Consider the following 20,745-nt stretch of genomic DNA (forward strand, 5'->3'; position numbering starts at 1 on the left):
TGTGATGTCGACATTCTTGAAGCTTACTTATTTTGTAGTATGTCCTTCTCTGGCTATTCTTTGATCGGGTTGTACTTCACGTTTGAGTGTTTAGTTTTCCCAAATTATTGAGCTCCCCAATGGAAATGGGAATGAATAAGACCCTTAGTGGAAGTGGGAGAGAGACGGTGGCCGGATGTCCTCCCCTGGGAACCCTGAAAAGTGGAGCGGACATGATTGTCGCAGCTGGCTTGGAGGAATGCTGCTAGATTACAGTCTCTCCATCAGGCACCCTGTTAGAGGTGATGCAGGTGCTCTGGGTTTCATAATCTCCCTCTGTTTTGTTATGTGTTCACAGCTGTAGCTTAGTGACCAACAAAAGATGACGGTTTCTCTGGCATATGGATATATCTCCCCCTCCCACCCCCGTACGTGCAGGAGTCTGAAATCTTATTTCATCGCAAACCCGTTGGTCTCTGCCTTTCTATTATAGTAGTGTCTCTGTGATAGAATGTTCCTTTTCCTTTGTTCCCTTTCTCCCATAGCCACACTTGAGAGATGAGAGCACAGTGGCCAGGAGTGAGGCCTACAGAGTCACTGTCAGATCTGAGTCCTGCCCCTGCTCTTCACGGTTTGCTGTGGGACCTTGGACAGATGGCTCAGCCAGGCCAAGTCCACGATGTAGGCCTTTTGTGATTTATTGCTAACTAAAAATGTGAAAATAGTAAAGCTCCCACTTATTGAGTGCTTACTACGTGCCAGTTAGTGTTCTAAGTACTATATAAAACAATTCATTGTGATGTGTCAGTTTTTCCAGAACTGCTTTCATTCTTCAAATTCTTTAAGACAAGAAGTAACACATGTAATGCTCATGTTTCTAATTGAGATCTTTAATTTTTCTGTCCAGCAGACTGAAAGGTTAGCACATAGCAGAAGTTTCCAATCAGTATGGTATCAGAGATCAGCTTTCTCCTTTGCTGATCCATCATCTCTTTTTTAGGAATGGGATCTGTTGGGCAGTTTTACCGGCTCTGTGCTGATTTCAGATTTTAGATGTTGAGGAAGTGGGAGTGGCAACAGGAAATGGGAGCCAGCAGCTGGGAAACAAGTTTGTAATTTGATGTCAGTGGCCTGGTCTTCACTCCTGGAAGACGACATTACACGTAACTCATTGGTAGAGCAGGTGTCTCACCATTTTGTTTCAGTGTTTCCATTTGTGAGCGCATGATATACAGCTGTTCAGAGCTGTAATGTGTTCCATTTGGCAGTTATCTAGAAAGTGTTTTATTTTTAAAGTATGACATGGGTGTTTAAAATTTGTAAGTGCCCTAAATGTAACTGCTTAAAGATCTGACACATATGCCATATGAGTCTGTATTTAACTCAGTCTTAAGTGTTCTTAAGGGCAGGCCCCATTTTATCTTGATATTCTTTTCTTTTCTGATTTAGACGCACTCGTTTACATAACACCATGGTGTACAAGGTATTGCTGCATCCACTTGATTAGCTGACATTGTTTTAAAATTTTATTTATTAACTTCAAAAGGAGTCTTACTTCCAATTATTCTTATATATTTAAGCCAGTGAAGAAAAAGAAGATAAAACGAGAGGTTAAGATTCTGGAGAACCTTCGTGGTGGAACAAATATCATTAAGCTGATTGACACTGTGAAGGACCCTGTGGTAGGTGCCTGATGGTGGGGGGAGAAGGAGAAAGAGTGTGTGTGTGTGTGTGTATGTGTGTGTGTGTGTAACAGACCATCAAAATAATGAGAAAAGTCATTACGTAGTGGGAATGATTGTGTTTTTCTTTACTACTGAATAATTTTGAAGATGAGAAAAAAATCATAATGGCCCAATGATAAAGTAGCCACCACCACTTTTTAGGAAATCTAAAAGTATATAGAAACCTGGCCCAGGTTTATTACTTCCTCCCGATTCTGCCCACAAATGTTCACTGAATATCTTCTTTAAGTACCTACTTCTCTTCCGATTTTGAAAGCTTACTACCACCAGTTAGCATTGTTTGTACTTCACCTAAGTCAGGTGACATTTGAAAATCTGGGTTTAGAGAAGGAAATCCCAAATGTCCCGTGCAAACACTGGACACATCACAGCCCTGCAGCCCCTTTGAGGAAGGCACCTTGCTGCTTCTCATACATACTAAGCTTTAGTTCAGCATCTGCCGCTTGGGCTCACATTGTACATCCTGATACAACTAAACTATTGCTGTTAAATGTGCTTACTTTGTAGCCATTTTAGATGTACTGCTGTTTAATTTTGTTTTCCCTTCTTGGGTAGTACCTTACCCTAACTGTTAATGATTAGCTAGAGTTTTTAGGTTCCACTTCCTGCCCCATTTCTGTTCTTCACCTGTTCTGCCTCACCTGTTTTCTTGTCCTGCCAGGATAGCTTTTTGTTTGAGAGGTAGGTTTTACTTTTGTCTGCTAAAGACGTTATAAAGAAACAATGTACCGGGGCGCCTGGTGGCTCAGTTGGTTAAGCCGCTGCCTTTGGCTCAGGTCGGATCATGATCTCACAGTTTGTGAGTTCAAGCCCCATGTCGGGCGCTCTGCTGTTTGCGCACAGCCTGTTTCTGCCCTTCCCCTGTTCTCTCTTTTTCTCTCTCTTTCAAAAATAAACTTAAAAAAACAAAACAAAACAAAACACTGCTGTGCTAACATGCATTGAGTGCTTGCTGTGTGCAGACACCATTGTGTACCAAGCCATTCAGTTCTCACAACAGGCAGGAGCAGGGGCCATTATTGGCCACAAGGTTATTTGCACAGGTAAGAAAACCAAAGGCTACAGGGGTTCAGTAATTTGTTCAAGATTACCCAGTATTATTGAACTGAACAATAAGGAAAATTTTCCTCTTGGACCCTCAAAAGACTGAGAAGAATGGCTGTCTGTTAGAATCTAATTGGCATTAAAAGTATATCCCAGCCTGATCAGCTCAGATTGATTTTATAGTGACTAACTCTGAAATCCATAATCTTTGAAAACGGCCTGCATTGTGAGCCAGTATGTATTACTATTGTACCAGGGGCGTCTTCATGTTGCTTTTTTTTTTTTTTTTTAAGTTAACTGAAGTTAGTGATACTTGTGTTACTGTTTTTGTAATTTGTTGCTTAAGGCATGTGTGTGTTTTATATAATCTGTAACACAAATCAAAGTGGATGAGAATCAACAGGAGCCCTCCTCCCCAAACTTGGAATGGGAATAAAGAGGTCTAGTGGTCTGGATGAAACCCTGTCACCCTTGGGCTAGTGAGGAATCTTTGCCTACAGCTGCCAGGGCTGCTTGTTCTGACAAAGACTTGTGTGCGTGCACTGTGGCCTGTCTCCTAGGTAACTTTCACCTGCTTCTTTGAGTAAAACTTCCCAACCATAGAGATTTCCAAGGTGACTTTCTTGCTGTAACCCCTTGAAGCCTCTGCTTTTCTCTCAGTTTGAAAGCTTATTACTGCCAGTGAGCATTAATTTTACCTTAAGTAAACCTGACGTTTGAGAAGTCTGTATTTACACAAGGAAATGTTGGATATTATGTACTCATTGCATTAAAGATTATAGTGCTTTAGAAATACTTGGTTATGCATGAATTTTTTGGGAACCTATACACTTTGTAAAGTGAGATACTCTCTAGGCAGTAATTTCACATTATAGCTTGCTGATAATCATAGATATTTTCCTTTTGGATCCTGAAAAGGCCTATAGATTCCCAAGATGTATGATAATTCTGTAAAATGCATCTGGCTTGCTAAAGCAAGTTGAAAACATGTCACTCCTTTGGTTGGCTGACTGGAACACTGCAGAGTATACATCTTCACATGATGTGCCAGGCCCACTGACAGGTTGGTCAGAAGATACAGAAAACCAAACAAACAAAAAAACTTATGAAAAATGTCAACTATTTACAAAAGTAAAGTGAATAATAGAACGGACCGCCCTGCACACATCACTCAACTTTAGCAGTGCCTCAGCTTGTGGCCAGCTTCGCTTCATCTGGCTGCCACCCACTTTCCCACCACCCACCATCCCCGCTTATTTTGAAGCAAATTCCAGACACACAGTCTCAAGAGGATACTTTCTTAAAAGGCTCTCCCTGATGAGTAAATCCCTTTTTCATTTAAGTGGGATTTGGGGACAGAGGGGTATGACAGAAGCAAAGTATGTTTATTGTTTGGATACTTATTAGACATTACTCTTCTCTCTCGCAGTCAAAGACGCCGGCTTTGGTGTTTGAATATATCAATAATACAGATTTTAAGGTGCGTATATGCTTTTTCTCTCTGGCATGAGGTTAATGGGGGTTGGGGAGGTGGTGATAGGTACTGTTGACACTCCAGAACACAAGGGGTTCAGGAAAAGTTATGGTGAGAGTGGGAATTAACAAATTGGATTCCTTATAGCAGGAGTACAGGATGCAGAAAGTAGGTGGAGTTCTTGCGTTTGGTAAAATTACTCATCACCCTCTGCCTTGCTTACTGAGACTAGCTGCTAGTCTAAGCTAATGCCTCATCTGTAATACTCCTGTTTTAGACAACATAGTTTTGGGTAGATACTTGATTTGCATAGGAATCTTCCATTGCTGATAAGTCATAAGCGGATATGGGACTTATATAAAAAGAAGCGACACATGGGATTCAAGCTGTCAGAGTATGTTCACGTACACTGTATACAAAGCAAATGACACAAAAAAGCTAGTTAAGAGTCAGTGTGCTTCAGAAAAGCCTTATCTTGGGTTAATTACATTTCTTGGATTTATAATGCATATTAATTTAGACTTGAAGTGTAATTCTAAAAGCATTGCTTTAAGCTGGGTTTTCATGAGTTGTTTTTTTTTTATTGTTCAAACACTGCAGCCTTAACTTCTGCCAAGGTTTTTGGGGCCAGGCATTCTGGTCATGGTAGAACATAATATGGAAACCAATATGGGGCGCCTGGGAGGCCCAGTCGGTTGAGCATCTGACTTCGGCTCAGGTCATGATCTCGCGGTTTGTGGGTTCGGGCCCCACATCGGACTCTGTGCTGACAGCTAGCTCAGAGCCTGGAGCCTGCTTCGGATTCTGTATCTCCCTCTCTCTGACCCTCCCCTGCTCACACTGTCCCCCTCCCTCCCTCCCTCCCTCTCTCTCTCTCTCTCTCTCTCTCTCTCTCTCTCTGTCTCTTAGAAATAAATAAAACATTTAAAAAAATTTTTTTAAAAAAACAATATAAACTGTGGCGTTGATTTTGAGAGGTGTTTGGAGGACTTTTAGGTGATTATAATTCTGTCACTGAATGAAAGGCTTGTGATTTTTTTGTGATGGAAGTTAGGTGCAAAACCAAATCAGCAGTTGAAAGATGCTAGTATCAGGGGTGAAGCTTGTGGGTGAAAATAAAAGAGGTTTATCTCTTTTATTACCTAATTTTTCTTAGGCAATCACTCTAAAAGAAGGTTAATTCATGGAAAATAAGTAAAAGTGGCTATTATAATTTACAAAACAAGTTTTATACACAGTGTAGCTTTTCCATATATAACAAATTTCCTTGTTACTGTGACTCTTTAAATTTTTTTTTTAATTTATTTTAGAGAGAGCCTTTAATGTGACTCCTTAAAGGTGAAATCAATAGTGAACTCATAAAAGTAGGCCATATGGGGTGCCTGGGTGCCTCAGTCGGTTAAGCATCCAACTCTTGATCTCAGGTCAGGTCTGGATCTCAGGGTCATGAGTTCAGGCCCCACATTGGGCTCCTTGCTGAGCGTGAAGACTACCTAAGGAAAAAAAAAAGTACTAAATTTTTCATTAGCGTAGCAGTGCTTAGCTGCTAGAGTAGTACTCTGCTGATACACAAAACCGATCACACTTTAGCCATGAATGGACCCAGGTTTATCAGGGTGTACATAATACGAGTGGGAATGTGTATGCATTTCCTAATGAAATCAAACATTTCCCTAAATACAAAAGTTTGAAAGCTGATCTTAATGAAACTTCATAGCAAAATGCCTAAGTTAAATGCTTCTGCTTCCTTAATGAGTTTTTACCAATTGTGTAGCCATACATACAAAATTTCACTTGAGCATTTTGTGTTTCTTAAATTGATGCCTGCTCTGTTGATTTAACAGCAGAAATTTTTAACTCCCTGGAGAAATCTTTCTTCTTTTACATCTGAACTCTCACAGGTTGTTTTAATGGCACACATTCTCTAGGAGCTTCCTTTAAAGAGATCATGGGAGATTAATGTTTATGGGGCTTGTATATCTGAAAACATTTCTGTTTTATCTTTCCAATTAATGTACTTGCCATGGCATAGAATTCTGGTTGTAATTAATAATTTTCTGAGCTCTTTAAAGAGCTTTTTTCTATATCATCCCTGAAACCATTCTGCTTTCACCTTATGTGATCTGGTTTTGGTTTTTTCTTTGGAAAGCTTTTAGGATTTTTTCTTCAGCCGCAGTCTGTGAAATTTCACAAGGATGTTCCTTCGAATGGGTCACTTTTATCTTTTGTTCTGTGCACTTGCTGGGCCTTTTCAATCTAGAATTTCCAATCCTTTCGTTTTAGAACAATATTTTTAACATTCTTTGATTTTCTTCCCTTCTTTGTTCTCACTTTCTAGAACTCATTCGAACGTTAGACTTTATTTCTTAGCTCTGTTCTATTCTCTGAACTTTTAAAAGTAGTATCCTGTTCTTTTATGTAATATCTTCTATTTTCTCACTGAGAGTATGTGGGTTTTCTTCCCCCCCATGATGTTTTCTTCTGCATGCCCTTTCTCGGTTTTTCTTTCAAATTCCTTTTTTCTGCATCTTTGGGTTTTGTTTCTGGTACAGTTGTCTGAAATGTCACCGACTTTGTCTACTCCTGTTTTAGAGGACTGAAATTACTGACGACAGCTTGTCAACTCCTGTGTCGGGGCGGTGAGCCTGGCCGTGGGCATCTCAGCCTCCCATGGAGGAGACTCCATGGAGGAGACTTTCACATAATTCCCTCATTTTAAACTTGTTTTCCTGTTTTCAGCTGAATCTGTGTACTCTCTTTCCTGGGTATCTGGGGTCACTGAATCCTGAGCCTTTCTGTAGTTCTTTCATGTGAGGTCATTTGCCCCGGACCCCCTCCACTTTGGGCAGAACGTTCAGTTCTTTGGTCTGCTGAGTCAGTTGGATATTTTTTTCTAGCTTCAAAATGTCGTCGTCTCTTCCATTTTCTTAGTTGTTGTGAGTGACTCCCCCTCCCTCCTCTCCCCCCCAGCCCATTCCTTTTACTGTTATTTTAGAGGAGCTTCAGGAAGAAGTGTAGGGAAGATGTGTTTGGTCTGCTGTGTTAAACTGGAGGTCCAGGGAATGTTCCAGCCCTGCCATTTTAGTCCACTTAAAAAATTGCCAAACAGCAGGTAGCGTAGGTGTATTTCGGAAGAATGGATCATGATGAGATGGTCATTGTCTTTTCCGGGTGGTAGGACAGACCACAGAGGGGGACGTCTGTTAGTTTAATGTCCTTTTTATTTTGTCCAGTATCTGTATTAATTAGAAAGGTTGTTTTTTATTTTTTTGTCTTACTGTTAAGTATATTAACAACTGGACTTAAAGTATCACCAGGGGAGTTTGTCACTGGTTTAGTTAGTATCCCAGGTGAAACAACAGTGGTACAACCTGCAGCCTGTTCTTTTCGGTATTTTTTGTTAATGCAATTGAAAATAAACGTTGATCTATAATTTCCTTTTATTGCAGACTCTGATTTTGGCTTCAGGATTATACTGACTTCATAAAATAAGTTGGGTAGTGTTTCCTTTCTAGTCTCTGAAATCTTATATGAAATAGGGATTATCTAGGTAGGTGTCTTTTTGGGAAGGAAGGGAAGACTTTGGACTACACTTTCCTTTTTATTTATTTATTTTTTAAGTTTATTTACTTTGAGGGAGAGCACAAGTTGGGGAGGGGCAGAGAGAGAGCACGAGAAGAGTTGGACGCTCAAACGACCGAGGTACCCAGGCGCCCCGATAATATTTATTACAAAAGTTGACTGCTTCCAGTGTTATTTGCATAAAGTTAGTAGAATTTTCCTAGGGCTTAAAGACTTTAATGTGTGCTTGTAATTATGTTTTCCTTTACAGTTTTAGCATCGTTTTTGCTTTTTCTCTTCTTTTAAAAAGTATCAGTGTTGCTACAGATATCTTATTAATATTTTCACAGAACAAGCTTCTGGTTTTATTGCTCAAATGTTTCTGTTTTTTCTATTTCGTTGTTTCTGCCCCTATCTTAATTCTTTCTTCCTCCTTCTTTGTTCCTTTTCTTTTTTGGGATTTTAGTGTTTTCACCCTATCTTCTTGAGTTGAAGACCTCTCTTTTCACACGTTTGTTTCTTGATTTGTGGCGAGCGGGTGTTACGTCTGTGCCACCCCAAGCACCACTTTAGCTACTGCATGCCGTGATTACAGAGCTCCTTTCCGTGGCGTTTTCAGATTCGAAGTACAAATTTCAAACTTGTGGATTTGGATTTTTCTCCCCAAACTCTGTACTTGGAAAGATTTTAAACCCACTAAAATTCGGAAGGAGTGGTCACTTAATACCCTTATATTATTCCCCCAGATTTACCAGTTGTTAATATTTGCCACATTTGTGGGCGCCTGAGTGGCTCAGGCAGTTGAGCTTCAGACTCTTGATTATGGCTCAAGTCATGATCCCAGGAGTCGTGGGATTGAGCCCCATGTTTGATCCTGCACTGAGCATGGACCCTGCTTGAGATTCTCTCCCTCCCTCCCTCTGCCTTTTTCCACTGCTTGAGTGCTCTTTTCTCTAAGCAAACAAACAAAAACCACCTGGAAAAAAAAAAAACTTAAAAACAATAAAAAAAATATTTGCCACATTTGCTGTTATTTTTCTTCCTTCTCCTCCCCTCTTTATCTCTTTTTGCTGAAATCCTCTTAAATTGCAGGCATCATGATACTTCACTCCTAAATATGCCAGTGCTGGAACTAGGTAGGACCTACTATGTGACAATATATTATATTAGTACAGTTAAGAAATTTAGTATCTATGTAATTATGGCATTTAACACACAGCACAGAGTCCATATTTAAAGTTTCCCAGTAATTAATTATCCTAGGAATGTCCTGCATAGCTCTGTGTTTGTGAATAATATGGAGGAACCCCTTGTTTTTTAAAGAAAAAAAAATTCTATTATTGTTGATTCCTGATTTGCCTACGCTTAGGTCCATAGGAACATGACCTACATGATGTTGGTTTTTTGGAATTTGTTGATGATTGCTTAGTGACTTTAGTACATGGCCATTTTTTATATCAAGTTTGTTAATTTAGTTCAGATCTTCTATGGTCTTAGTCATTTTCCCCTTGATAAATCATTTTATGATAGAGCTACTGGTTTGGTTGATTTCTCCTTGAAATCATCAGTTATGCTTCATCTGTGTCAAAATGATAATAAAAGATACATAGTGACACTTAGGAAAAAAGACAGAATTTCCAAACAAAGGAATAGGAAAGGCCAGTTTCTAAAAGTGGAATGAACAGTTACAGAAAACTCTCAAACTCAACATTTTCTCCAGGAAGCTAAAGTACCATTTGTATAAGAAAAAGTTTCCGTTGAGACATGCTTCTCAGCTTTCTATTCCTTTGGAAGAGTATATATAAAAACGAGTAAAAGGGCGCCTGGGTTGCTCAGTCAGTTAAGCCTCTGACTTTTTATTTCAGCCCAGGTCATGATCTTATGGTTCATGATTTCGAACACCACATCAGGCTCTGCGCTCAGCACAGAGCCTCCTTGGGAATCTGTCTGCTCTCTCTGTCCTTCCCAACTGGCTCACCATCTCACTCTCAAAATAGAATAAAAATAGACTTTAAAAAAATGAGTGTGCATTTTAAGCAAAATATATCGTTTGGACATTTTAAAGATTGGTAAGGCACCCTGAGCGGGCTGCCTTTGAGAAGGAAATAGAGCCATATTGCTCTGTGGAGAGTTTCTGAGTCACTCCATGGAGATGGGCCTTGACTAGCTGATATCTTGAGGCCTTGTTAATGCTGTTAGAGTTTGGTGTAGAGAAGATCTTCTTTATAAGACATTTTCAGGTCATTAGTCTTAACTTTGATTTGCTTGATCAGTGATTTGTTCTGCTTCCTTAAATTTCTAAAAATACTGACTGTGGTTTTATTCTGGATCTTGGGGTTACACGTTAATGCCAGAACAGGTGACAACTGCATTAAGCACCTTTCACTTTATATCCCATTCCGCCTGCTTTTTCTTCTCCCTACATGGGGACCACTAGGGTTACTGGACACAGACCGTGCTGTGTGTGCAGTGTGAGTTTGCTGCGTTGCTGATTCCCACGTGTGACTAGGAACCTTGTTAAAGTGTGTAGTCATCCTAAATGATAGTCACTGGGGATGGGGACCTGGTCCTGATGCACCTGAGCTGTACCTGCAGTCCAAGGACTGATGGGTACACAGCGAGAGCAATGCCCATGTAGCCATTCCTTTCTTGGTGCTTGTTCTAAACCCAAGGAGATTCAGAGTCTGTTGATCAAATCCCCCCCCCCCCTTTTTTTTCCCATTGCCCTCAGACTTTCACAGGTTAATGAAAAGTCCCAGGAAATTTCCACCTTTAGCCCTTTGGGTAGTCCTGGAGTAGGACTGATTTCTAAGAAGATGCCTGGGTTTAAAGCTTTGGAACCAATGCAGGATTGGTGAATAATAGTCTTCCTCAGCACCTTTGTAATCTTTTGAGAAGCATAGGCCTGCTTTGTTTTTGACAAGCCACTTATTTTATAAAAATATAAGCCAAGCTAACTTCCTGCTGACAATTTGCCGTTGGACATAACTGGACAAGAAGAATGGAGGAAAAGTGTGGCTTTTGTGAACTTTACCTTTATTACCTGTCATAGACTCTAAAGACTTGTATTTCCTGGGAAACCGTTTTAATTCTGTTCCACTGGTGAACATCATCAAAGATAAACGCTCATCGACTGCCTTCTGGATACAAGCTGAGAACCACCATTCATGGGGTGGGGTGTACACAGTATATGCTATTCCGCTGTTGTGTTATCTGAGCACTTAGACTGTGGACTCGGTTGTACGGTGGTTTCTTGCATACTTGGGGGAGGGAAAGCAAAGATGTTGAGTCACCAAGTTGGTGACTGCCACCAACCATGGCACCCATTTTTCCCCATCAATGTGTGTCCCTGATATGTGGGAGCGCTGGCGTGGGACTTGGGTTGCAGGCAGAGGGGAGCAGACTCTTGGTGCTCACAGCTGAGTAAGGGAACCTCAGGTTACTACTACTCGGTGAATAGGGAGCGTTAACTCTGGGGGTGCCGCTGCTGTCTGTGTCGTCTGAACACCCCAGAGGACATTAAATAGCACAGGGGTTCAGAGAAGGAAGGGACCACTGTCGGCTTTGTAGAGACTAGATGGGATAGGCTTGACTCACAGGCTAAGGGAGAGGGGCAGGGTGTTCTAGATTTGGGAGAAGGTGGGGACACTGGAGAAGGAAGAATGGAGGAGGAAAACAGGTTTGTTTGGTCTGAAATGGAGACAGAGCTGCAAAAGTTGATTGAAGCCAGACTATGGACCCTGCTGAGTCCGAAATTTTAGGCCCAGGTGGTAAAATGTAACATGTAGTTGGGTCTCCTCCTATCCAGAGCTCCTGAGAAATGAGAGTGAATGTCAGCCTGTTGTTCAGGACTCCATAATGGATTTGGCCTAACCACTGTATTCATCTAGGGTTTTTTGTATTACATAAAATTGATATTGGTTGGAGTAACTAGAAATATTATGTTGGCAGTCCAAGGACATTTATTGTTGTTATGCCTTATACCATTTGCACAGATGTTTGGTATAAATACCACATGATACCTACAGGAAGAATGCCCTCCACAGATAAAAATCCAAATGATTAAAATAGCCTCTATTTGTTTTCTGGAAATAAAATCTTCCAACCCTCTCTGAGGGTTAGAAAATACTCACTTCACTTTCATGGTCTATTTATTGACTTGAGGTTCAACTTGGTGCAGTCTCTGGGAAGGATCTCCTTAATTCTCAGAGGAGAAGCTGATTTGACACCCAAAGAAATAGTATCTTCACCCTGTGTCCGTCCATATGGGTGCTGGGATGCTGGCTGTGAAGTTTTCTCGCCGTGCGGAGCCAAGGGACTACAGAACAGTTGGGTGTTTAGCTCCTGAGCAGAAGTGGTGGTGTGTTGGTGCCATCGCGCCCGATGCTTTCCTTCCAGCCCCAGGTTAGCTTCCGGTAGCGAAGCCACTCCAGGCACCGCGGGTGTGCTGGTCCATGTGTCCTCATTCATTGTGCTGCGCTGAGCTAGCTGGGGCCACAGACTGATGAAGTCAGATATTCTTGCCAAGCTGGGGGGAGAATTGCTCTTACTTATTAACAGGAAAAACAAGACCTGATGTTCTTGGAAGGTGTTATATTTGATCCTTGGCAAATGGTTTTTCTTAATCTTTTGAACAGGAGATATATTTATGTGTATCTAAAACTATAAAATGGTATGTGATTAAAAGTCTTCTTTATTTCCCTGAGCCCCAGCCGTCCAACCCCCACATGCATACATGTGAAACCATGTTTTATTAAGGTCTTCCTATCATTGTTATACATACAAATAGGGATGTGTAGTTTCACTTTCCCCTCTTCCACAGACACGTTATATACGTTGGTCAGTGCTCCTGAGAGAATTTCCCTCCATTGCCTGAGTCTTCCAATAAAGAAACAAAATAGGTTCAATAAAGTTGCACTGATTAATTTTATAGACAGTGATGTTTTGGACTGATGGGGAAAGCTCTGCTTGGAATTGACTACCAAAAATAATAGTGTAGTTTCTGATGAGGGTTTATGATGACTTTAATGAACCTGGATTTGTAAATGCTACTCTGCATCTTAGAAATTGAAATTTTGAAAACACTCACAGTGGGTGTTCCTTTGGACTATTAGTAATGAGAATTCTTCCATATGTCCTTTTTGCCTGGAATCATTTTCAGTACCTGTCACTCTTCTTTTTTTCCTCCAGCATCTCATGCCCCTGCTCCTCTCCCAAGTCTCTCATCATCTCCAAGGGCTATAGCAGTCACTTTCCTCCTGTTTCTTTCATGAGCAGATGGACTGTGTTGCCACTTACCACATGGGCCAATGAAGTGCTTCAAGTCCTGCTCTTCACTTGGCTCTCTGCAGCACGCTGTACTGCTGCGGTGGCTGGCCTTAGTTTGTTTGAAGTGTAGTAAGAATTTGAGGACAGTTGGACAGCTTGGACTTCATTTCTGTAATAATGTATTCATGGGTGTTGAAGTCCTGGAGTATTAAACAAGTTTTTAAAAGATCCACGTTGACTTAAATGTTTCTCTTCCTTGGAATTCCGTTTTTTTTTTTTCTCCTTAACAGAGACTGAGGTATTAGACCCTTGTCTTTGGTCTTTGTCCCCATTTGTTCCAGATCAGATGGTAAAAATTCCTGGGATTCTTTAGTGACTTAAGTACTAAGTTTACAGGGAATGGCGACCAATGTTTGCGATGACAAAATATGATGAGACTAAATTAACTTTCTGTTTTCTGAAACCTGTTTCAGCAACTATACCAGATCCTGACAGACTTTGATATCCGGTTTTATATGTATGAGCTACTGAAGGTAAGTGGCATTCATAATAAGCAGTAGATTCTTTCAGGTGTATTCGTTAAAAGAGAAGTTTTTGAGAAGACAAAGAGATCTCAGACAGACTCTTGACACTTAGACAATTTAGTGAAGTTAGAGTTTTGTTGTTGTTGTTTTAACTTCACTTAGATCTCTGTTGCAGGATCTTTACATAGAAGCTTTCTCAGTGGGACTGAGAAGGATGGCCAAGTCAAGAGATACTGGGGACATTATACCAGAAATCAGAACCACTTGTGTAGCTTCTGCTGGCCCTTGGATTTTCTTTTTGCTGCTTAATTAATACTATTGTTTTTCACTGAATAACAAATCACCCCAAAGCTAATGATTTTAATAATTTTTTTTATTATTTCTCATAATTCTGTGGGCTAGCTGGGTGAGTCTTTTGGTCTGGGTCAACTTGGCTGAAGCACGTTGGTCCAGAATGGCCTAGTTCACATATCTGGCAGAGCTCAAGGCTTGTCCTCCAGGGGGTTAGTCTAGGCTGCTGCTTCCCACAGTGGTCGCTGGCTTCTTAAAAGCATGAGAGGGCAAACTTTGATGTGTAAGCATTTCTCAAGCGTCTGCTGGTATAAATGTCTACTAAGTGACCTAGTGGCCAAAGCAGGTCATGGGCCAGGCCCAGATTCAGAGGGTGGCGAAGTAGACTTTTTGATGAGAGAACATTGAACAAGTCCCAGTGTGGAGGGACATGCGTAATGGGTTGGTAGGCATTTTCAGCCTTCTTTCTCTTGCCACCTCTCATAATCCCCTTCCCAACCTCCCCTTTGGCCCTGACTGACCTTGACATGCAAGGAGAGGTGATGGAGGATTGGTCTTTCTAGGAGACTTAGCAATCCCAAGATGGAAATTTTGAAACATTATTGGTTGGTGGAGAAATGATCTTTTTTAACTTGTCTAGGTAAACACATAGGTAAAGACTTCTAAAAAGGCTTGTAAAATGGGGTAGATGAATGGTTCCTAAGTTGTTTTGGGTCATGGATCACTAAGAATCCAATGAAAACATATAAAACCCCTCCAAAATGCCTGTGTAAATATATAATATTATCTAAAGTTTTATGGGGGGGTGTAGTTCTTAATTCAAGAACCTCTGGAAGAGTAGAGATGACTAAGTTATTGAAGAAAACTGTCAAGATTGAATTTTGATGGGATTGTGAACAGTTGCTTGAACAAAATCCCAAATTAAGGCTAAGCTTTAGGGAATGGGGGTTTGAAGAACTGGCTCTGTGAAGTGAATGTGTTTCCTTACAAGCATTTGCACAAACCACATGTCATTGGTACCAAGGTGGTGGATTTAGGTTGGTCTTTCTTTTGTCAGGAAGATCAGAAACACGTGAGGGTAGAGCTTGGTGTACCACACAGTTGTCCGTGTCCTCTGCAGACCAGAACTGAAGGCCTTGGTGAGGAAGCGGTTTGCAGTGCTGTGGTCTTGTGAGCTTCCAGGCTAGCTCCTTTCCCGGAGGCTCTTTCCGGAGAACCCCATGCAGTCCCTCGATGAGAGCTATGATCCAGATCTGTCACTTGGTTATTTTTTTCAGTAAGGTGTTAAGATTTTGTGGTTTTCACTTAGTGCACACCAAAGGTGAAGATTTAGAACCCAGCACAGTTGTCCTTAGATCGGGTAGAGACATCCTGTCTTCGCAGCCTGGTGACTCAGATGGTACCCTGTGTCAGATGTCCCTTCTGCTTTCTGGAGGTAGCTAGGCAGTAAGGGCTTGCTTTCTGCTAATGAGGCACAGAACCCCAGATGAAGCTTGAAAAATGTCTTTCATGCTTAATGGTCAGATAATACCAGATTTTAAAACTGAAATAACTCCCCCAAGGAATTTAAAAGTATATCCGTAACTCCACAGAGAATCTGACTAGTGAACTTGGCTAAAGAATTAATTCTTTTACTGTACTTGTTCATCCTTGGCTTTCCTCAGATATTTCTTCACATCCCAAGTATTATGGTCCTAATTAGTTCATTCCTTTGGGCGAAGACTAGGCAAAATAACAGAATCAGCACTTGCTAAATTTTGTCTTTGGGGGAAGAAATGGGGAGGAAGTAGGGGAAATATTTAGCTTCTACTGAAAATGGAAGAAACTGAGGTGGAGGGCTATTGAATGGTTGCTGGGTACACAGTGTGGTCCCCTGGTTCAGATCCAGGGAAGTCTGTCCTCAGGAGCCCTGGTTTCATAAGACATCGCCACAAAGCCACTGTGGAATCTTGCAACAACTGTTGTGAAACGAAACAAAGGAAAAAATTAAATTGAAGTAGAACTTCCATAAATGAACAAATCTTAAGTGTACAGGTTTTTGGATTTCCTGTAAGTAAAAACCTTCACCATACATGCTACTATGCTGTTCAGTATATAGTAGCTTTTGCCCACAGGTAGCTACTTAAATTTTAACTAAAATTCATAGTTCCATTGCTTAATCACAGTAGCCACATTTCATGTATTCAGTGGCCTCATGTGGCTGGTAGTTGCCATGTTGGGCTGTGCAGACATCTAGAATATTTCTGTCACTGCAGAAAGTTCTGTTAGGGCAGGTCAAGAATATTATACGTAAGTGAAAAGGCTCTCATATGCCCCTTCTCTTCAGGATCCCCTCCTCTGAAGATAATGTCCTCACTTCTACCACCAAGTTTAGTTTTGCCTGTTTTTAACCTTCATTTAAAAAAACATCCTCTGTGTCTGGGGAAAGCAGGATTTGCTTGTTCCCAGCATATGGATCCTAGGGATCATTTTCTGACTTACACATTCTCTCCCATGTAAAAATGCCTAATCCGGTGCTTCACAACCAGGTCAGTTTGGCAATATGTGGAACCATTTTTGGTTGTCACAGTTTGGAGGAGTGCTGCTGGCATCTGGTCAGAAGAGCCCGAGAAGTCTCATAAACGTTCTGCTCTGCACAGGACAGCTCCCTGTGACCAGGAATCCCTGGCCCAACACGTCAGCGGTGCTGAGATTGAGAAACCCTAATCGTGTCCCATGGAAAACGCTACCAAAAGCACTCAGTGTCAAGCACGTAGTAGGTACCACAAGATGATGGATTGCTGCGATTATTGTTACTCAGGGAGTAACGCTCGAGTAGGCTACAGTGCTTTTTGAGACAAGCCAAAGTGCCTAATTTGAAATTTATGAAAATAGTCACTATGTTAGAAAAGGAGATTTAGAAGCAAATTTTTGCATTATTGAACCCAAAAAACAAACTGCCTGAAGAAAAAATAGGCAAAAGATTTGAATCAACATTTGTCCAGAGAAAATAGAGAATGACAAGTAACACCTGAAAAAATGTTCAACTTGGATTACTAAGAGAATACAATTCAAATCCACGATGAGATCCCCCTTCAAACCTGTCAGAATGGTGGTAATTACAAAGATTAACCAATGACCAGCGCTGGCAAGGATGTGGAGAAACTGGAGCCTTCGTACATTATTGATGGGAATGTAAAATGGAGCGGGCATTTGGAAAGACATTCGGGAGATTCTTAAAAAGTTTGATATAAACTACCATACAGCTCAGCACTTCCACCCCCAGGAATCTATGTGAAAGGAATAAAAGCCTTTGCTCAGAGACCTGTGTGTGAGTGTTCATAATAGCTGACAATTGGAAATAGCTCTGGTGTCCAACTCGTGCGCCCATCGAGTGGAATACCACTCAACAAGAAGAAAGTAATGGAAGAATCTCAGCAACATGCCGAGCAAAAGAAGATGGACAGAGTGCTGAATGTTGTATTTTTTGCTTCATGTCCAGAAAAGACAAATCTGTAGTAAACAGAGGTTTGTACTTAAGGCTGAGGTAGGAGGTAAATGGGAATGTGGCTTGATCACAGGCAAGCTAAAGGGAAAGTCTTAGGAAGACAGTAAAGACTGGATTATGGTAAATGGTTGTACGACCCTATAAAGGTGCTAAAAAAAAAAAAAAAAAGTGTTGTACACTTAAAAATCTTGCCTGCATATCCTTGATCTTTTAGGAAGCAGTATCCTCCCTTATAGTAAAAACATAATGTTTCTTTTTCAAATTTTTAAAATGCTTCACACACCATCAGATCATGATCTGAGTCAAAGTCGGATGCTTAACCTGATTAACCCAGGCACTCCCAGTATATAACTCTTAAAGGCCAACAGGCTCAGGGATTGCTTTTAAATTATTTTTTTATGTTTATTTTTGAGAGAGAGTGTGTGCGAGTGAGCAAGCAGGGGAGGGGCAGAAAGAGGAGACATCTCAAAGCGGGCTCCAGGCTCGGAGCTGTCAGCACAGAGCCCGATGCGGGGCTCAAACCCACGAACCGTGTGATCATGACCTGAATGACCTGAACAGAAGAGAAGTCAACACTTAACCAACTGAGCCCCCCAGGCACCCCTCGGGGATTATTTTTAAAGGAAAATACTAATACTAGAATACTTGTTAATCTTAAAAGTCCACATGGGACACTTGTCTAAAATACAAGCCACATCGAACAGTATGTTTAGATATTCTTTTTCCTGTCCACAGTGACTCTTATGTGGCATTTGAACCCCCTTTGAGAAGTGACTCTAGTGGGTTTCCCAGATCTGGTTTTAAACCTGTTGAACTAGACCAACAGACTGATGTATGATTTCTAAATCTAGGTGGCTGGTGAAGTGTTACCAACTGCCAGTAGGAGGAGTGTCCAGAGCGTCTCTGTCTCCTCTTTAACATAACCCCCTCTCCACCAGCTGCCAGCATAGTGGGCAGAGAGCAAGGGATGCCTTCTGACCACGTTCATTCTCGTTACGGACCACAAGCTGCACTTTCGGAGATACTCAAGTCAGACTATCACAAATACAAATATGCTTGCATCAGGGGTTGGTAGACGGCTTGCTTACTCTTCTCTGTGCTTTCTTATCTAATAGGCTCTGGATTACTGCCACAGCAAGGGAATCATGCACAGGGATGTGAAACCTCACAATGTCATGATAGATCACCAACAGAAAAAGGTACCATCGCGGCCAACAGCAACAAGTCTTTCCTTGGAAGGCTTAGGGCACACCAGAAAGCCAGCCAGTACTGAGGTGGTACTGGAGACCCATGCTGTTTCCTTGTGTTACCATTACTTCTGAGTCTCCAGGCAGAAGTATAGTACACGAGGAAAGTAGACAGCTGAATCTAACTATAGTCCCTTGTTTATTTTGGTCATGGTTTTCTGGAGGGCCTCACAAACTACAGCTCATGGTTTCTCCTTCTTTTAATGACTCTCAGACCAATCTGCCTAGCCTTAAAAGTACAGTTCTGGTTGTCCCTGATTGGTGAGTAAATGAACCAGTTACTCAGATTAACGAAAACCTGGAGCAGTGCATCGATCCTGGACTGGGATGTACATCCCTGACCTTTCCGTTGTGGTTAGAGCTTACAACGGAAGCTATTAATGATGGGGGAATGTGTTACACATGCAAGCGCTGTGGAGGCAGAAAGAAAAGCTTAATCTTTATTCATCTAAAGAGAATGAGAAGTCCAGGATAATTTATACTTTGAAAAAGAAAAAGCACATAAGATTCTGAGTGCTCTGCTGTAGAAATGACCTCTCCCACAGCTACCCAAAGTGTAATTTTTGCCAGCGTGCTTGCTGACATTTTTCACGTGGCCCACGTAATCGTTAGCCAGTATGACGTGGCCTTGTTCTAAGGCACAGGCGTCTAGAACTCCGCTGCTTTATACGTTCGATTTCTGTCATGTTTGTAGCTGCGACTGATAGACTGGGGCCTGGCAGAGTTCTACCACCCTGCTCAGGAGTACAACGTCCGTGTAGCCTCGAGGTACTTCAAGGGCCCGGAGCTGCTCGTGGACTATCAGGTAAAACTGTTAGCCACGCACCTGTGCATTCAGGGTGTGTTGCCTTAGTGCTTCTCCTCATTTGCTGTTTATTGAGTCAGTTGGGATACAGTCAAAACCCCATCCTGAAGTGATAATTTCAGATTTTTCTCAATGATTTTTTTTTTCACTTTGACTTGTAAAATATGTGCAAAGGTCAACCTGAAGACTAGAAATTCAGATCTGAAAAATGCGTTAGTAACACCCTTCACTGACAGGCCAACCTTACTTTCCTCAGATGTATGATTACAGCTTGGACATGTGGAGTTTGGGCTGTATGTTAGCAAGCATGATCTTTCGAAAGGAGCCCTTCTTCCACGGACAGGACAACTACGACCAGGTGAGCAAACACTAGCCCCTCCCTGTGTGGGAGCAGGTGCCGAGAAAATAGAGTCCTTTGACAGGGATGCTACCCTTAAGCCACCAAGTATCGTTGAATGTCTGCGCATAAGTTTTCCTTCAGGGTAAAGAGTTTCATGAAATGCTCTCTGTGGTTATTGGTCCCCAAACATACAGATGAAGCAATATTACACCCAGCTTCCCAAGTGAGTCTGTGGAGCAGACACTCCTTGTCTTAATAAAACCAGATTCCAGTCCTTAGATGATGCCCTCATAATCGTCAGCTTCTAGGCTATTGTCATAAGGTGTCATTTTAAAGGCAGTTTAGAAATACGCTTTCTGTGAACATTGTGTCCTTGGGTCTGCCGCCTGTCAGCCCCAGGCTCCAGTCTGTGTCTGGCCCCTGGAGATGTAGTGACGTGGAAGTCCCCTAGTTCCTTGGGATAGCACCTCGCTGGCTTGCAGTGAGCCCTGTGCTCAGTGATTTGGTCAGTTTGTTTTGTGTTTCAGCTTGTTCGCATTGCCAAGGTTCTGGGTACAGATGAGCTGTATGGGTATCTGAAGAAGTATCACATAGACCTAGACCCGCACTTCAACGATATCCTGGGACAGTAAGTAAGAGAGAGGGAGAGAGAACAATGAGGGTTTTAACTTACCCCATTTCAGAAGTGGGAATGTTCACTGAAACCTCTGGCTAATCATAGCAAAACTGAAATATATTTATTTATTCCCATGTGTATTTTTTTAACTTGTCTTTTGAGTGCTCTTTGGGCATTGTTTACATGTGTCTTTTGATCGTCGTACTTCTCCGAGAGATAGTCTGTCAATCAGTAAAAAATTGAAGGCAAAATCCTATTACAGAAACCCGCTTTCTGGTACAGCATATGCTTATTTTAGATAGCTGTGATTCTTCTATGAGTGAGAGAGTTATAATTTTTTCTTACTCGGTATAATGGATTTTCT

At 41.5% G+C, this 20,745-nt stretch overlaps 1 protein-coding gene across 2 annotated transcripts in view; it reads left to right on the forward strand.

Moving 5' to 3' along the window:
- CSNK2A2 (casein kinase 2 alpha 2) overlaps window positions 1–20,745 on the forward strand; it is a 37,954-nt gene that overhangs the window by 8,685 nt on the left and 8,524 nt on the right. For both annotated transcript variants that reach the window (XM_039232578.1, XM_039232577.1), the window contains exons 3-9: window positions 1,560–1,661; window positions 4,198–4,248; window positions 13,545–13,604; window positions 18,489–18,572; window positions 19,315–19,425; window positions 19,682–19,783; window positions 20,293–20,393. In XM_039232578.1, the coding sequence (XP_039088509.1) occupies window positions 1,560–1,661; window positions 4,198–4,248; window positions 13,545–13,604; window positions 18,489–18,572; window positions 19,315–19,425; window positions 19,682–19,783; window positions 20,293–20,393 (611 nt within the window). The remainder of the gene's footprint in view (window positions 1–1,559; window positions 1,662–4,197; window positions 4,249–13,544; window positions 13,605–18,488; window positions 18,573–19,314; window positions 19,426–19,681; window positions 19,784–20,292; window positions 20,394–20,745) is intronic.

The sequence above is a fragment of the Hyaena hyaena genome, unplaced genomic scaffold, assembly GCF_003009895.1.
Source record: "Hyaena hyaena isolate Hyena2069 unplaced genomic scaffold, ASM300989v1 scaffold_68, whole genome shotgun sequence".
NCBI classification, from domain to species: Eukaryota; Metazoa; Chordata; class Mammalia; order Carnivora; family Hyaenidae; genus Hyaena; species Hyaena hyaena.